The sequence below is a fragment of the Hypomesus nipponensis genome, chromosome 18 (genome assembly GCF_054491055.1).
Source record: "Hypomesus nipponensis isolate SF chromosome 18, ASM5449105v1, whole genome shotgun sequence".
NCBI classification, from domain to species: domain Eukaryota; kingdom Metazoa; phylum Chordata; class Actinopteri; order Osmeriformes; family Osmeridae; genus Hypomesus; species Hypomesus nipponensis.
The window spans coordinates 14,403,986-14,423,465 of record NC_140378.1 but is presented as its reverse complement, the minus strand read 5'-3'; the positions used below and the strand labels follow the sequence as shown (position 1 = coordinate 14,423,465).

The 19,480-nt window shown below is 42.0% G+C and overlaps 1 protein-coding gene across 3 annotated transcripts in view; it reads left to right on the top strand.

The window, feature by feature from the left end:
- Positions 1-6,193: 6,193 nt before the first annotated feature.
- Positions 6,194-19,480, top strand: part of prkcz (protein kinase C, zeta) — a 51,625-nt gene continuing 38,338 nt past the window's right edge. For 2 of the 3 annotated variants that reach the window (XR_014732046.1, XM_084679969.1), the window contains exons 1-4: positions 6,194-6,503; positions 10,584-10,705; positions 11,017-11,106; positions 11,343-11,393. Coding sequence is in view for 2 of the 3 variants with exons in the window: in XM_084679969.1 (XP_084536095.1) it covers positions 6,433-6,503; positions 10,584-10,705; positions 11,017-11,106; positions 11,343-11,393 (334 nt within the window). In the remaining variant the exon portion in view is untranslated. Of the gene's footprint in view, positions 6,504-10,583; positions 10,706-11,016; positions 11,107-11,342; positions 11,394-14,340; positions 14,494-15,013; positions 15,187-19,480 lie in introns of those variants that run through there. The other variant, XM_084679971.1, reaches the window with a different exon arrangement.

Below are 19,480 nucleotides of genomic sequence, written 5' to 3'. Positions count from 1 at the left end.
TGAATTATGTTAGTCTGGGCAATTGTGCTGATTGACAATTGCCCAGACTAACATAATTCACCCTATATTTAGTTGGATAAATAGTGAATATCATGGTAAGACTGAAAGTGAAACCAGACACATTACCTGAAAATAAAAGTGGTTTGCCATTGATTTACTAACTTTGACATTTAATTTAAAAAGTATGAGTAGGATGAAGCCTAGTTTTTTGTTGTTGTCGTCGTCGTAGGTCTACAGCAGGCTTTCTGCAATAGACATGACCCAAAATATACGCTTTTTAACATTGCGATGTAAGAAATATCTCATTGTTATTGAGTAGCAATACTTCCCAATTTACGATATAGATTGTCGTAGCCATAAGATTGTTGTTTTCAAAAAATCCTGAGCCCTTTTCCAACAATCTTATGGATATAGGCCATTACATGTGATTGCTGTCGACATAGGCTACAATAAAATATCACTTTCAATTCCATGACTGGAAAGACAAGATTTACAGTAAATACAATGTTACCCAGTCTGACAAGACGACTTAAACGACACTTTCGTAGTCTCCTTATTTTGTCCATATTTTCAGATTGCAGTTACGAGGAATTTAGTTACGACGAGTTGTATCGCTTTTTCAACCAATTACAGTAAAAACAAGAGCGAAGATTAGTTTCGTATTCAACGAACTCAGAGCCTGTTTAAGGAGAGCCTTGCCACTCCCTATTAAACCCCATTGTACCGAATTTGGCTGCAGTTCCACCAGTTCCACTGGGGGTGATCGCGAGCGAGTGCATGTTGAATGGGAGTCTATGGAGCTAAACGGCTAAATTTGTCTCTTTCGCCTGATTGTCGTTAAAAAATCTCCAATTTGATTGTAGTTTGTGCATTTTAAACATGGATTATAGGTCTAAAATTGAATGAACGAGTACTTATGTTCTTTTGATTTCTTACATGGTGAGTCGTTGTTGCCCATAACACGCTAGCATTCTGCTACTGAATGCTGATTGGCCATTGATTTACTAACTTTGACATTTAATTTAAAAAGTATGAGTAGGATGAAGCCTAGTTTTTTGTTGTCGTCGTCGTCGTAGGTCTACAGCAGGCTTTCTGCAATAGACATGACCCAAAATATACGCTTTTAACATTGCGATGTAAGAAATATCTCATTGTTATTGAGTAGCAATACTTCCCAATTTACGATATAGATTGTCGTAGCCATAAGATTGTTGTTTTCAAAAAATCCTGGGCCCTTTTCCAACAATCTTATGGATATAGGCCATTACATGTGATTGCTGTCGACATAGGCTACAATAAAATATCACTTTCAATTCCATGACTGGAAAGACAAGATTTACAGTAAATACAATGTTACCCAGTCTGACAAGACGACTTAAACGACACTTTCGTAGTCTCCTTATTTTGTCCATATTTTCAGATTGCAGTTACGAGGAATTTAGTTACGACGAGTTGTATCGCTTTTTCAACCAATTACAGTAAAAACAAGAGCGAAGATTAGTTTCGTATTCAACGAACTCAGAGCCTGTTTAAGGAGAGCCTTGCCACTCCCTATTAAACCCCATTGTACCGAATTTGGCTGCAGTTCCACCAGAGTTCCACTGGGGGTGATCGCGAGCGAGTGCATGTTGAATGGGAGTCTATGGAGCTAAACGGCTAAATTGGTCTCTTTCGCCTGATTGTCGTTAAAAAATCTCCAATTTGATTGTAGTTTGTGCATTTTAAACATGGATTATAGGTCTAAAATTGAATGAACGAGTACTTATGTTCTTTTGATTTCTTACATGGTGAGTCGTTGTTGCCCATAACACGCTAGCATTCTGCTACTGAATGCTGATTGGTTAGTAAAGGACTGATACGACCGGTGTTGTATCACCCGATGCATGACTCTCTGGATTGGCACCCCCTCGCGGGAGCGCGCGCGATTCAAAGAGTGAAAGATTTCGTCTTGATATTGCATCCAAAAGAAGGGGAGACAGAAGTCTCACATTATACCGTCTTTGTTGTTGAATTCAAGAGAAGGATGTCTGTTATCTGTGTAAATATCAGATGCTATTTTCAACACAAAATCCTTAAAATTCGTCATTCAAACGGTATACGCGAACCAACATTCTTGCTCCACGACATCGCATTCTGAGGAAATATACCCCAGTATGATCATGATTATTGCTACACAAAATGTATTTTGTGTTGCAGGTTCAAAGTATTTCACATGGCATAGCTCTTCATACTAATGTATAGGTTCAAAGGCATGCGATTTTAATGCAGTTAGCCTGTGCGTAGGCTGGGTTACTCAGACAGGTCGAAAACAACAGCCTTCTGATGCAGAATCAGCTGTCCTGAAAAGGGACCAAAGGTTCACATGCCTAGCCTACAAAAGACAAGTACTAAAAACAATGTATCAACCATGTATCAACATCAGAAGAACCATCGAATCCTTTTTTAAGATAGGAAATATTATTCTTATTGTTTAAATAAATGAAATAAATGAAAAAATAAAACATAATAATCCCTCACCTACCATGGACTATTCTGTTTTCAGACCTGTCCACCCTATACATACACATGTATTGGTATTCAATTTATGCTATTAAATGTACATAATGCTGGCGTAGAAGGATAGAAACGTATGCAAGGGGAGAGCATTTCATGGCAGGTTTTCCATGGGATGTAAGTGCAATGCACCCCCTGTTAACCCTGACAAGGACAGTGTGACATGCTTGAAACTTACTGTGCTTACTCATACTAGTGCCCTCAGTGTACAGTAAGAATCATTTGATGCTGGGATATACAGAACAGACAATAGAGGGGGGGTGCATCTCACGACAGGCTTGTTTAATTCCTTCTTGTCACAAAATGAACCCCCCGCTAACCCTGATTAGGAAAGTGTCATATGCCTGAAACTTACTGTGCTTACTCATACTAGTGTCCTCAGTGTACAGTAAGAATCATTTGATGCACTTACATAATGGGAAACCTGCCATGAAATGCTCTCCCCTTGCATACGTTTCTATCCTTCTACGCCAGCATTATGTACATTTAATAGCATAAATTGAATACCAATACATGTGTATGTATACGTCCCCTAGACGTCAGTCTCATAATCGTCATTGACAACTTGATAAATTAAGGTTATGTGACAAATGTTTCGATTTGCAAGTGTCAAAAATATGTTATCATATCTTGTTGTACTATAAACAACGTAACGTCTTTGCTAGGCTACTTTACGTTTATGATATTTATTTTTAGGGTTCCTATAACATTAATTACACATACTCCTCTACTGTGTATGGCCTCGTGGTAAGAGCGCAGCCCCTCACTCAAATGAAGTGAGATCGAATCCCCTCCATTTATAGAAAAATTATATGCTAAAAGAATATATTACTAGATGATAATGTAAGCTAGCGGGTAAGGTTTTGGAAGATGCTTTTGCAACCGGGAAAGGGATGGCCACATTTGAAGGCTGGTAAAACTAGAGAAAGATGTAGGCTATGTGCTTATGTACACCTACTATCTCATATTTGTATCTATCTCTGTCTATCTATCTCTGGCAATCTACCTGTATCTCTGGTTCTGTCATTGAATGTAGTGTCCTTAAATAGGCCTATGTCTCCTCTTTATAACCTACGAATATTAGTGATGTCTGATGTCTTGTAAGCGTTAGAAAAAAACGCCGTTTGTCTCAGCTGCTCGTGTGACGTCCGATGCTTCGACACTGATCACGTGGTTTTTGGCCATTTGAAGCTACGCTCAACACGTTTGTATCGGTACAAATTGTTTCGAAAGGTCGATACCGCTTCGTGAGCACGGTATCGAGCGTAACATCACTACTGTTTAGGCTGCTCCTGCATTGCCGGGTTAGGAAAGTCATGTAGCCATGCAGCAGCTATTCTGTGGAAGGTAAAAATATAAAACTACATATACACAGCACCTGACAAACTGTACTTTTGCACTTGTAACTTTATATGCTGCTGGCCGTTTCCGACACAGTTAGCCGGACTAACTTTCTCCTCGTCTTCGGAGGTGGTCGGTCGTAGACCAGATAAAGCTTCGGATCAGGATGCAGTTCGGTTGGCTTTTTTTTTAAAGAAATGGGAAAAGCAAACATACACTCTCTTCAGTTCGACAGTCATATTTGGGCTTATTTGTATTGTTACATGAAAGCCATCGCTCCCGTATTCGATACCACGCTATATGCATTGCAGGACGGCAATAATTCCGTACAACCACAAGGATCCTTAGATCGTGATGTTAGTTATGCCATGTTCGTAGTTGCCAGCAGATGTCGCTGTTGGGTAAATGTTTCGAGCGTTTCAAAGGCCCCGACTCTCGATTTCTATAGTATTTCATGATAAAAAATAAATAATTGCTCAACGCATCTCCTGATAATCCACCTTTCAAAAATCACCAAAAGCCTTCCAGCACCACATAAAATCTCATTCGGTAACATCCCAATACACAGTTGTGTCACGCCCCTGGCTGTGACACAGTTTCTGTTTTTCCTGTGTTCCACTCCCTTTTTTTTTTTTCCATGTGTGTGCATGGGCGGAGTCTCCCGGGGTAGACAACCATCCTCACCTGTGGCAGATCAGCAATCAACGATCTATGTAGACCCTGCTCACCATTCAGACTCTGCCAGATTGTTAACTCAGCTAGAACAAAGAACATTAAAAACTACCTTTTGAAACTTTTTGCCGCACGAGTCCGTTTTAAGGTCCGAACATTGCTGTACCGTAACAAGTTGTTTTGTAAGGTGTGCTCAACAATGCTTCTTTACCCTATTATTGAAACCCTTATGAGCACCTGATACTCTGAGCAACCTTCTAGTAATGCAGGCCTCTCAATCTTACTTTAATCAGTCAACAATCAGTCACAGTTGAAATGATAACATTACAGTTGACTGCCATGTTTTTGAGTTGAGCAAATAAGACATTTCAATACTCTAAACTATAATTTTTACAGATAGATCTGACTGCTGGTAGTAGGCCACAATTGATTGTGCTGCCAGAATAACTAGGCTAGTAAATTTTTCAGAAAAGTACTACTTACTTAATTTCATGATGCAGTTATTGATGGGGCGTTATTATGACAGTGTCTCTTAGCAGTCATAGTGTTCATTGATTACAGTACTTGCCTTAAAGGAACGAAAAGCACCGACACAATATGTGAAGATTGTCAACATGGCTTTTATTCAGTAAATGGGGTGAACTGCACCGCTTGGACTGAGTAGGTATACAGCTTTGAAAAACAGCTTGTTCTGCATGCACTTGTGTATTAAAATATGGAAAGATCATGGTGTGAAAAAAAAAAAAAAAACTATTATGAATGAGAACTTGTTGGTCATTTTGTTTACAACCTAATCAGGCAATCCTTCCACAAAAGGCTTACAAATACAAATTTTCTCCCATCCTGCAGTTGTGCATCAAAAGGAAGAGTGACAACTCAAGAGGGAGGTTCTGACACAGATGCTGTCTGTGCAAAAGCAACAAGAAAACATTCTGTTTTTATTGTTAAATGTATTTCATTATTAATAACAACACTTGTAAGCTATGCATTTACTTAAGAAAAGGTTAGTCCTGTACAATATAAGCAAAATAAACCCATTTATTTTCAGAACACAGAGACTCTCATACACTGTTGTTTTTTGTTGTTTCTTTTTACTATAAAAGCCAACTTTAAAACTACTATTGTCTTCAGAATGTTGCACTTCTGCAAATGTCATATTCATTCAATCCCAGAAGATGGCGCACGCGCTTAAACAAATATAGCCTACTAAATTGGTGATTCTATGTAAAGCGGTCTATAATACATCTGTAAACTGCTGTTCATACTCGAAAATGTATTTTTGTACAGTAGCCTAATTGGTTCATGTAATTCTATTAAAACAATCGTTTTTGACAAGAGCGGAATGCATTTTATTTAGCGGCTTGAAGTCACGGTGTTTTGGTGTTTGCATTTAAATTATTGTTATATTTGATGTGCCGTGAAGTTTGCCTTCCTATGTTCACATAGCAGATATCCTTTCACGTAAATTGGCTCTGTGATTCTGGTTTGAGGCCACCATTTTTCATTGGGTAGGCTAATATTGATAGCGTCCATGCTTACAACAGGTGGATTCAAGCCTATAGTTTAGCCTACTTTGTGTCTTTTCGACACTCTTCGAAGGCAGGCAGGGTTACCATAGAGAAACTAATCAAAAATACGCTTGCTGTCTTGTTTGAAAAATACAGTGAGTGTCTTTGAAATGTTTCAAAACATCTCAGGTAACCAATAGTGAGGCTCTAGATAACGACCACGTTAAATTAAATAGTTATATTTAGTAGCCTACAAACATGGAAACTTTAAGCTTGTCTGAGGCGTTAGACTAGAGTAAACTACCCAACTGGGTTTAGTTGTTGACCGATTGTTTCAGTCGTGGGCTAGGAGGCTACAATGCCCTCACTGTACGGATCCATGATGGACTTGGGTTTGGATTATGTAAAAATTAAAGCACACTACTGTGGGTGAGTAACGTAGTTCAGACTCGTGCCATGCAACTAACCGCTTTTTCTTTTTTTCTTTCTTTGCGCTGTAAGCATATAGGCTTCCAATATAATATTGCATAGGCCTACTTATTCAATGGTATAGCCTAAACCAGTGGAACGGATCTGACGAATGCGGGTTTGGTGGAACTTAATCACATTTTTAACAGTTGCCTAGCCTACTGTAATTAAGAAAATAATTCAAAACCATGTCGCCTAGTAAAACTGTGAGGATAGGAATTAAATAGCCTATATTTACTCATGCATTCATTTATTTATTTCTTGTATGCCATGTTTGATGCTATTTGGGGAGATTAAAATGTGTGTATCGGTTTTAGCAGTAGGGGAGACAGGTAAATCGTGGCATTGGAAAGCAGATTCTACCAAATGTGAGGACATACACTTTCATGGAGTCTGGAACTTTCATACGACATGGAGATTTTCTTTTCGGTAGCATGTCCTTGTAAACAAAATGACCTGTATATGTAGCCTACTCGTAGGCCTATTGGTACAATGTATTCATACATACAGCTTAATGTCCCCTGGATAAAAATAAGCGGGGTCACAGTGGGGTCCAAAACTGGCCCAGCAAGGACGGCACAGCAGTTATGTCCTCATGACCAGTGCCATAGAGTTTTAGTTTGAATTGCTCAATGCCTGTCCTCGATGCCTAACATTGTTAATTAAGTTCAAATAATAAGAATGTCTTATTTTAGTTTCCATAATTTATTGGTCTGTTTTCTTCCCAGATGTAAGAGCATTATAATACAAGACTACCCTAAAATGTTTAAGTCAAAGCTTAAGCCTTAGTTTTAAGATGATCTTAAAGTCACCATGAAGTTATATTGTGATTGCTGAATTTTAACTTGAAAAGAAAAGGCACTTTCTAACATTTGAGTCAGTATAGGTATGTACCCCAATGAGACTCAACTTCCGCCATCTCTATACTTATCCCATACATGGGGTCTTCTTGATTTATCTATAGGTCTGTTAGTAGATAGACCGTCTGTAAATTAGTAGATAGACTGTAAATTTAATTGCAGTGCCACATAGTGTTAACATTTTGTAGTTTAGATATGTTTATTGTGTCTGTTAATGTTATTTTATAAGTCATCCTGGACATGTTTTATTGTTCTGCAGCTGTAATTGTATTCCATGATCAAATGTGTACAGTAATTGTGCAATAGTCAAATCATAGTGTCTGTGATAACATATAAAGGTTGTGGGGGAAGTACTTCTGGTGCAGGTTGGTATGCACTTGGTATTTGACATTCTGATGTTAAAAACGATTAAAGTAAAAGTCTCACAATTCTTCAAAAGTAGGGTACCTGTCCTAAATACATGCATTCATTTTAAGTTTGTGGAGACTCAAGGTAGCCTACCAGATGCTGTGAAGTTGATGTGAAATCTCTGAACTGGGGCAGCCCTCTTACTGAACTTTCAGGAAGAATTGGTTATTACTTGAGTCTAAATATATTTAAAGGGGCAGAAGAGTAATATGGCAATACCCTGGTGGTGTAAGCATGTGCTTGCAGACGGTCTAATCCTTTCAGTTGCCTAGCAACCAGTTATGAGCGGCCATATTAGCTCCCTTTAAGGGCTATTCACTGCAAATCAACATTGAGTTGGGACTACACATTTTGCCTATATTCCTATATTTTAGAGAACTACACATTGGCCTAACATATTATTTTCATGTATGTAGACTTCATATTGATTATAAGTAAACACAGTTTCAACACTGTTTGGGTTGAAATATTGCCTTTGATGCAGCCATAGAGCAATCTCCATTAATTGTTTTACTATTATAATTATACCTTTAAACAAACTCCACACATACTGCACAAATGGTGTTAAAGTGGATAACAACACATAAATCATACAAAAGTAAGAGCAGCTGGATAGCTTTCTATCTAGCTTGCTTCAGTGCATTAGAATGCAAGGTTTGAATTTATATGGTTTTGAATAGATGTTTAATCATTTAAAAAAAACATGCAATAACAATACAAAGCCAGCCTTTCCATTGTTATACAAGTAATTTTTGAAGGTGTAATTTACCAGTGTCTACTTTCAGTTTATTCAGTGTCCTGTATGTCCGTCATTTCCCTCATTGCCGTTACCCAGGGGTGGGGCCTCTCTAGAAGACTGTCTAGTACAGGGAAGCATCTCTCACATTAGTGGGGTCAGATAGGATCCTGCTTTCTTTTAATGACTGTATAGCATTAATTACAGTATCTCTACTATGTCACTCAACCTTACTCCATGTATACTTTGTAAATTGTGTGTGTCAAAGTGTGTGTGTGTATGTGGGTGTGTGTGACTGAGCTGTGTGTGTTTACTTTTGTGTGAGGTGATTGCCGGTACAGTGTAAGGGAGCGTCGGTGGTGCAGTGTGCCATGTTGGCAGAGGATGTGGCCCAGTGAGGAGGACTGGAGGCCTGCCTGCTGTGGGCCAAGCTGTCCCTGCTCCTCCCCAGAGGAGTGACAGTCCCCAAAACAAGCCCAGAAATACCCTTCCACAGGCCAATCTGCAACACTTCCACTACCTGTCCCTAAAAATGCTCATTTTTAGTGTCGTTTGTCTTCAGTGTTCCTTCAGTGTTGTGCCAACAGTAGCAGATTCAGCCAGGGAGTATTGATGTTTAAAGTGAACACACTCATGGTTCATGGAAGGAGGTTCTCTGAAACTAAAATACAGTATATTAACTGTATGGTATTATGTTTTTTTCAGTTCAGGGTTGGATTTAGAATAGGCTACATTGCTTTAAAGATGTCAACTAACGTACTACTGCCCTGACTGATCTTTGCAGCCATTTTGTGCCAACAAAGAGCCAGTGTCAGGACCACAGTTGGCTGCTGTACCAACTAGAGGCAGTCAACAGCTAAGACTTGGCATAGATCCGACCCACAAAAAAACTAAAACAATTACGAGTGACTGTTTCAATAGTGGCCTTAGTAGCTGAAAAAAAGTGGAGTGAATTGCTGCGTTAGAATTAATAGGCTTACCGCATCTACCCAAGTTGGGTTCGCAATCAATTTGCAATTAACTATCTCAGTAGCCAACCTTTCCTGTATTCTATGTGAAGCCAAAATACGCTTCCAAATATTCAAGAATTACCATACCAAACAGTTGTTTGCCATGGAGCATAATAATGTAGCCAGTCTGTGCTGCCTGTTTTTGTTCAGTCACCCCATTATTAGTGGCCAACAGGAGAATTTTAAATGAGCTAGGTCATCAGACCCAGACTGTGTCTGATGTCTGAAGAAGACCATTTCATTCATGTTGTAGCTGAAGACGTGGCCCATACGTACTAGTTGGTTGCCATGGCTACATCACAGAACCTGAAGAGCTGCAGGTCATTGTTCCTGTCATGGAGAGGATACCTTGACTTGTGTTGCAATGTCCTGCTGTAAAACTTGGGAATCACGATATAACTATAACCATGAGGGATATTGTGTTTGTGTTCGTACACTGTCCCGTATTTTGATGTTTATGTTTGTATATCACTTTCCCTCATGTTCGCGTGCGGTGCATCAGTAGTATGAGGTCTATGCTGGTTGTCGTGTCTCACCAGTGCAGGATAGTGCCAGATGGACACGCAACACACTCACACACACAGACACACACACGTGCTCTCTCAAGTGGAGAGAGTGACATTGGCCATCATCATGGATGATTCTCTTTCTGGTGGCAGTAGTCCCTGTTCATCTATGCTGTAACCTACATGTCCCATATCATTGTTTGAAACGCCTCACATACAGTATGTGTAGGCCTATTGCATGATGTCACTTCATCCAACAATACTAGGACTACACACTCATATCCTTACCCACTGCTGAAGACACACCTTGAGCCTGACTGGCTGCTTTTGATCCAACTACAATAGGGCACCAAGTCAAAACAAGTGTCTACTCTGTGATAGTTGTTCAAGTGACGTGATTTCGATCAACAAGCCCCTCCCCAAAGGATAATTCAATTGTTTCTCCCTTTCAGATAATTCAATCCAGGTTATCCTTGAAGCGTGGTCTGAATGTGTTATTCTGTTCTGTGTTGTGTGTGCAGGGACATGCTAATCACAGACCTGGCAACCACGGTAACCTACGTGGGGCTGTGCGAGGAGGTGAGGAGCATGTGCTGTGTGGCGCAGCAGCAGCCAATAACACTCAAGTGGATCGATGAGGAAGGTGGGTGTGCAGACCTAGCAAGTGATCACAGAACCAGTGATCTTAGGACCCTTAGTACCCACTCCCTTGCCCAGACAGTCATCGGGCTAGCCGACCTGGAAGGCTTCATTAACTTACCACCAAACCACAGTATACCACTACAGTACACTGCAAACCTTTACAGTACATGGATGTTAAGGTTGATGGTATGCTTGTCTGCTGTGTGGGTATGTGTGCGTGTATGTGTGCGTGGGTATGTGTGTGCATGTATGTGTGTACATGCATGTGTGTGTGTACATGCATGTGTGTGTGTGTACATGTGTGCTCTTCAGGGGATCCGTGCACCATCTCCTCTCAGATGGAGCTGGAGGAAGCTTTCCGGATCTATAGCCGCAACAGGAAGTCAGGACTCCTGCTGCACGGTAAGGACCGACACATTTCCCTTCTCCTTACCCCTTCAAGCATCTGTTTGGAGGGGCTTCTTATTTGACCTTCTTCTGAAATTGATCTCTTCTACCTTCACCTCACTTGAAATAATTTTTGGTCAAAAATGGTGTTGTTCATGGATGTTATGTCCAGATGAAAGTCTGTATGGTTCGATTTGTGTGTGTGTGTGTGTAGGCATTAACAGATATGTTTTTTCTTCATCTATATTTAGTTTTACCCAGTATCCCTGAGAAGCCTGGTATGCCTTGTCCTGGAGAAGACAGTAAGCACTACACACTCGCATATACAGTCGCTTTTCATCAATGTTCTCATTGCCTGGTAGCTAGTTGTTGGTAGTTCTATGATGGGTATCGTTTGTCTGCTAAATGAACAAACAAACACAAATGAGTAGATCCATGATACTTCAGGACTATTTGTAGAAGATCTATGGTGCATTTGGTTCAGTTCAGTACACTGATGGACTAGAGAAATACAGTTTAAATGGTACAAGGAGACAGATGTAGCCCCTTTCAGCACATGTTAACTTTCTCTCCTAAGGTGGCAGGGATTTATTCTCATCCGTCTCCCTTGGTGGTGACAAACCAGCAGGCAGCCAGCCTTTAAGAAACTCACTAAAGCCTGCACTTTCTTTTCTTATCCTCTCCCTCTCCTTTCATCCCTAATACCTCAACCGATGTTTCTGTATTTACCTCTGTTCCCACCGAGTTTGCCATTTTCTCATTTTCTCTTTGTGTTGACAAAGAGATACAACACTATAAACTTGTCCTGAGCTCTGATCTGGATGCTTCTGCATGGGAGCCTCCGCTGAGGGCTGTTGATGTCTAGGGTGCTGCTTGAAGAAAGCCCGGCACAGTTTACAGAATGTTGTTATAGATACAACTAAATGCCTTTTAAGTAGCCTAATGGCCTGTGGTGTAGTTCTCTTTTGTTTTATGTCGGCCTCTTGCAATTCTCTCTCTCTCTCTCTCTCTCTCTCTCTCTCTCTCTCTCTCTCTCTCTCTCTCTCTCTCTCTCTCCCTCTCCCCCTCTCTCTCTGTGTGTCTCTCTGTGTCTCTCTCTCATGTAGTCTTGTGTTGCTTGGCGCACTCCCTCCCCGTCTATTTGCTGCGACAGCAAGTTTTGCCAGCTAGTGGGCCGCAGTCCTGTGTGTGTGTGTGCGCGCGTGTGAGGGAGTGTATGTGTGTGTTGGCGTGTGTGTGTGTGAGGGATGTCTGTGCTCTGTCCTGAGGCAGACCTTTCCCTTTCTCTATGAAGAGAACACAGCTACAGGACACTGACCGCCAGTCTGTAGGTATGTGGCTGTAATGTGTACTGTTGGGTGCTATATCCCCATTCTGTGGATATGCATTGTAACATGAGTTCTTTAATCTGCTCTATCCTGGGTTTGCTGTTGGCTAAGTATTCCTCGCATTACAGAGAAAATACTATTTTTAGGCTCACTAGCCAGTTGTTGATAGCTGCTGTGAGGTTTGCTGTGCCTGTTGGCCCATAGATGCTGGTTCTTGTGGCATTCGTTGTTGCGGAGGAGGAAGGAGGTGAAAGAGGAGGATGAGAGGGGCATGTGTGTATCTTCCTGCTTGACTGACTGCAATTAATCTATTTTTAGCAGCAAGTTTTTATCTTTGATATGTCTGACCATTTTTTTGAGGACAACATTCACAGGGAATTCATTCATCAGCAGTGCAGCATCAGTCTAGACTGCTTAGGGGATAGTCTGAAGAAGGACCAGGATCTTGGTCACATTGCTTTAACGTTCGCTTGTGTGGAAGTGAGGTCACAGACTGTTTTTTCTTAGGCAGTGTAATTATGTCTCTCGGCAGGGTGGGGTCATTGTATATCTCCGGTTCTGTTCCACATTTGGGAATTGCTACCGGAAATACTAGAGCCCCTTATTATATGATCCCTAAGGAATTTAGTAGAACTGTTTTCTTTCAACTGTTATTGGATTCTGATCTCAAATTAGAAGCACGTTTGGCAGAGTATTTTATTTGACTTTAGTGTCTGTATCCTGGAATCAGAATTCTATCAAATGGTCAAATTGTCTACGCAAAGGTGTACTTCAGAATTGTGTAGGAATATGCATGAATTTTGCAAGACAACATCATTCTTGCTGTTTCTAGGTTAGGAAACTGCTCTAGATATCTCTGCACCCTCCCATCCCCAGCTTGACACACTGTAGCACCATCATTCATTTATCAACCTTTTACCTTCTGTGGCCCAAAATCCATTACCGGTTTTGTATTTTGGGCATTTTGTAGTGATACTGGAGATGGGAAAAGACAGCATGGAACTGTACTGAACACTACGAACTTGGAATATCTTGTCTTTAGTCAAATTGATGGGGGGTTCCTCAATGTCTAGGATTGAAAAGTGTAAATGAACCTTGACAATTAATAATAATTTATTGACCCATGTTCATGTTTTAATCCCTGAAGTATATTCCTCCAGTGACACAGTGGGCCCTCTCTACTTTGACTAAACTAGCATGTGTCCTCACAGAGATAATAAAAATACAATGTTACAAAAAAAAGGATTCCCTACCCAAAATGTTGCACGCTGGCTTACTGATTCGTGCCCGTCAAGCTCAATGTGTGTGTGTGTGTGTGTATATTTGTGTTCGTCTGCATGGGTGTGCATGTGTGTGTGGACACACTGCTCAGGCTGTAAGTGTGAACAGACCCCCCTCTGTGAGGGATAAGTGAAGGGTGGGGGGAAGGGGGGGATGGTGAAAGCCTGGATGCGCTCAGGCGATGGAGGCTGCCTGTGCTGGGCTCTCCAGCCGTCCCCCACGTCTCCTCCTCCTCCTCCCCCACGCTCATCCACTCCACGTTTTCCCAGCTGCCTCAGCTGTGTGCCACCGCTGTCTCTCAAGGGACGTGGCTACTGCTAACCCTGTGAGCCTGGCTACATCATAGAGAGAGAGAGAGAGAGGGAGAGGGAGAGAAAGGAAGAGCATTGTACCGTAAGATATCTGCTCTTCATGTACAAGGCAGGCACTCCCTCTTTTTCTCCTTACCTCACATCAGCAGTCCTAATAAAGGCAGATGGCATTGTAGAATAGACTTCAGTAGGGGATACAGAGCAGGAGCCAGAGAGAATTAAATTGTCAAAAAAAGGAGGGCAACACTGACAGCTGTAGCAACCGTGCTAGGGCGGGAGAGAGGGAGTGAGGGAGGGGTGGAGAGGCAGAGAGCAGGAGAGGGAGGAAATAATTAAATAATTCACCGAAGAAGAGGAGAGGCATCGGGAGAGCAAGATAGAGAGAGGAGAGGGGATGTAGCCCTGTTTCCTTGCTGGCTCGGCATACACACTAGCCTGGATAATGTGCTGAAGGAGGCAAAGAGAAAGGAGGAAGGCGACCGGTGAGCATCCTTCCTCCATCCTTTCATCCATCCATCCATCGCTCCATCCATCTTTCCATCTCTCAACCGTGGACAATAGATTTGGACAGCCAGGTCATTCTCCAGGATGTAGCATGCATGCGTGTGTGTGCATCTTCTGTCGGCTTCTATGGTATTTGTGTGTGTTTTTTGTGTGTCTGTGTGAGTGAGTGTGTGTCCATCTCCTTGTGTTGCAGGCAGTGATTGTGTATAAGGATGTGTGTTACCAGCTAGCGTTTCCACTGGTGGCTGTTCCCGGCTAGCTACCTCCTGAATAGTAAAGTCCTGGCCCAGTCTGTGGTTGGCTGTACCCTTGTTCTCTAAAATTCTTTAGACCTGCTATGGAGTGCGGCAGGGTGTGTGTGTGTGTGGGGGGGGGTATATAGGCAGAGCAATGTGTGTGTGGATGTGCAGCAGTGTTTGTGTGTCTGCAGTGGTCTGTGTGTGTGTGGATGTGTGTGTGCGTGCACGCGCATGCTACCTACCTGTCTGTGATTGTCAGTGCTACAGAGGAGAGGCGATAGAACAGAGAAAGGCTGGCATCTCCCTCCCCACCTCTCCTCCAGCTCCACCAGCATCGCCCGAGGCACAAAGGAAACGCGACTTAACACATAGAGCTTTCTCTCCCTCTCGTCTCTTCAAAGGAGGACAAAATGCATCCTAAAAAGGATGATGGTATGTGAACCAAGTTAACGTCTGAGAAAAACAAACAAAACTGTTCTATGCAGATCTGTTGAATGTATGTTGATATGCTTCCATGAGTCAGCCTGGCTCATTCTTGGCATCAGCCAAGGACTCTCACAGTGCATGTAAATGATAATGGTTTTCTGAAATGGAAAAAGGAAGCTTGGCTGTTATGACTTCTCATTTGACGGGGTTATATTTATGTCATTACACTGCGTATTGTTTGTGTTCTCAGTTGGGGTCTCTCTAAAAGAGTCACGTCTATAATTCACCCTCTTCGGGTAACATAATTAGCACAGGCAGAGCTAATAAGTAGCCGTGCTCATTAGAACAACACCAAATACTGGCTAGCTAGCTAGCTTCAGGCTACAGAAGGGAGAAACTTTTAGAAAATGTTACTCTGGGAGAGTGGTTGATGTGTCATTTAGCTGATGTTGCCATTTCCCACCCAGCTTGTCCTCCCTCCCAGCTTGTCCCTCCCTACCTTGGGATTCTGTCCATGGCACTGGGAACAAAGGTGCATTGTGGTGAAAAGATACTTTGAGAGCATGCACATCTGGGTTACAATGGCGTTTCTGGTAGACTGTATGTGTCCGTGTCCATCTCTGACCAAGCTCTTTCCCTCAGTTTCCTTTCCTTCTTTTGTGCTCAGCACCGTGCTCAGTGGCACTCTAATGTGAGCTATAGGTGAGAAGGTAGGTAGTGTGCTAGATGTCCTAATAGGGTCAAGTGGTGGACACAACAGGAATATGTTGTAGATGAAGTGGGGGAGTTCCACATCACGTTTGCATTTGACTTTTGGTGATGATGATGCACTTTTAGACTCTGCTCCCTTGCCCTTGGGTCCCTTGCGGTAATTCTAGGAAGCTAATATGGAGATGTATTGGGGCAGGCTGGTTGTCCCTTTTTTTGCTCCCGGGTTCCATGTTCCATGCAACCTGAGTCATCCACTGTATTGATTGGGGAGCTATATTTGTATTTATGTGTCTGTTTGTGGATGTCTGTCTGTGAGGAGTACTTCCTGGGCTCTGATCTAGTCCTAGACTGACTGGCCATGCATGGTGTATGAGAGGCTTCGCACAGAGATGGTGCACTCAGCAGGCCAGCTGGAAATACACACACACACTCTAATGGCTACAGACAGTACATAATAAACATAATACATCCACTTCAACAACCATAATAGTTGATGCCAGAGATAATGTCAATAACCACGTTGTGATTTATAACTGGGTGGCGTCATTCTAGTCGGAACCAGCATCATTTGTTGGTGGCGCACGGCAACCATGGATACTCACCCACAAGCTTGTGATTATGTAAGCAGATAACTGCAGGATTGTAATGTGAAATAACCACTTTAATCCTCAGCCAAACCACCGCTGGTCTGATTGAAATGATCCTAATGCAATGCTGAGTGATTTATCAAGGTTTTTGCGTAACAGGTTAGCATCAGTTATTGTCATTTATATGGAATATGATATTAATGCACTATTAAGCTGCTCTTCAAAGGTCGAACGTTGTTCTGTTAATAGCTTTGAGCTGATTAATCGTTTTGTTATAAAGGGCTGTGTGGGAGATTTGTCTGTATTTTAGTATGTATACATTTCCATTTGTTGTAATGCACTTGAATGTTAGAATGAAACCTAACTTGGAAATCACATTTCAGTTTCTAACTATATACGTATGTCCTTGCTTTCATTTAAACTCAGTATTTCCCTTATTGGGCCTAAATAGCTGTATTCAGTAGCTGCATGTAACCTATTATGGCCTGTACTCCAGTGAGCAATCTTGATTGTTTATCAAAATGGCTTCTCCTAATTTCCCAGGATGTAAGAAGAACATGCAGTTCAACATTCAAATGTCCTCCAGTCTCTCAGAAGTCTGGGACAGTATTATTAGCCTAGTATCCAGAGGGCCTTGTTTTGCCCTCTTTTTTATTTACAGTTGGCTAGGACTCCCTTGCTGACAGAATCTCCAATCTATTTGGACATTCTAGTGTTTGAAGGCTGGATGTTACATTACTGTATTTTGTATTGATCCTTGTTGTTTTGGTTGTAATTCATATTTGAAAAAGAATCAGAAAATGGCGTCTGTGTGAGTCAGTGTAGTAATGAGCTCTGTCCTCCCACAGTGGCCCTGCGCTCTTCACCTCTCTTTCCCACGCACCTCTTTTCCCTCTCCTCTCTCCTCCTCTGCTCACTCTTTATCTCTTTCAAGTTGAGGCCCTGTTCCTGTGTGTAGTAAGTCCTGTTGTCTTTTGTTTCCCAATGTGTGGTCTTTCTCTCTGTCTCTCTGTTTATCTCCACCCCCTTCCTCCCCTCTCTGTGTCTGTCTCCATGGACAGGCTCTGTAGAGTGCTAGAGTAGCACAGGCACAGTGGCCCCAGCAGTTTGGGATTTGTGATGGCAACATAATGAGGCGACTTGAGAACTGGATCAGGAGCAGAGACTGCCCCAAGCAGGACGGGGTGTGCAGGCGACCAGCTCAAAATAGACGGGTGGAAAATGCAGACTGCTCTGACACATACACACAGCTCTGATCTCCGTTTGTGTCCTAGACCCTCTGACAATCTAACGACCAACATAGAACCATGCTTCCCAGGTGGTGGGTCTTCAACACATGGGGAACCATAAAGCCAAAATGTGAGCAGCTGGAGATTTTGGATTAGTTGCACTAAATTATTCATTTTAGAACCATGCCACCCTTAAAATCTGTTTGCATATTAATAGAACCTTACATCTGGTGGGGTCCATCTAAACATAATTTATTACGGATCATAAAAATCTCCTTAGATATATTAATATAGTGGCCTGTATTATTAATGTACTGTGAATATGTATGTTCAGTACCTCATGTACACCTTATGTAACTTACAGAATAACACTCACCATCAGTCTGTCTGTGGTATATTATTGTGTGTGTGTGTGTGTGTGTGTGTGTGTGTGTGCTGCAGGAGGTTGTTAAATACTTGTGACAGTAACATACAGATAACCAGCGTGACAGTGCCAGCTGATCAATTACCTGGCTATAATAACATTATCATCCCCATCATTTCTCATCACACTCTCAGCCAGCTCACTGGTTCTTATTCACCTCTAATTGTTTCCATTTCTCTGTGGAGGTCATCCCTAAACTCTCCCCTCACTGCTACATGTTTTTAGCCCCCACATTCTTCCTCCAAGGATGGACACACAGACATACCGACACACACTTCACCAGCAGGGTGTCTGTTTGAGAGGGCTGGTGTGTAAACCTGTTGAAGGTGTGTGTGTGTGTTTGGGGGGGGGGGGGGGGGGTGCATGGACAGAGGGTCAGGGTGGGTAAACATCCCTTTATCCAATTACTTAAAGTAGCCACCTGTGTACTGCGGTGAGCCATTTATATTACCATGCTTGCTACACTTTCCATGCTTGCTACATTCCATTAAGATCAGGTAACTGGACAGACACAAACAGCGGGCTAACAAGGTCACTTGTAAATGACCTTTTCAGCATCTTTCAGCATAAAGGGTTATCTCCTTAATCATTGCTCACCTGCTTCACATTATAAAATAAGTCATGAGTAAGGAGAACTGCTCAAATACCCGTGTCTCGTTGTTTTACCGCAAGGGGCCAAAGGATACAAATGTACTACAAAGTTGACTACAATTATAACGACATCCTGCTGACAATATGTAACTAAACATGTCAGGCAAAACTGATTTCTCACACTCCACTCACACTCTGTGGACATTCTTCGGGCTGCCTGTAAACTTTGACCTTGGTGTGCTGGTCCCCCAGAGCATGCCAAATCATTTGGCTGTATGTCTGTTCACTCAGCCTGTCACGGCTCTCACACTTTAACACACTCCATTTGCTCTATGCCATGCTCCTCAGTGATTACATTCAGATCAGCGCCTTTTCCTCGCACGACTCGTTTCCCCACCCTACCTCAGTCACAGATATGCTTTGTCATCTCATCCAGAGGTCTAGAAGGATACGGGAGTATATTTAGCTTTGATGCTAACACAGCAACCCTCAAGCTTTGGCTTCTCACAGGAGTGTCGACACACTGTTGGTTAGCCTTAGAGAGCTAATTAGTCACCGTATGTGTTCCTGTGAAAGATCAGGGTTTCTTTAGCAAAAACCTGAGTGTAAACTATATCTGTTTATGCGTATAATTCAGGATAGGAGGCTTGGGAGTTTTTATAAGTGATCTTCAAATCTTCATCATGATCAGATAATCAGATTTCAAAATATTGTGAGCCAGGACAGTCATTTTGCCTAGAGTAATACAGAACAACAGG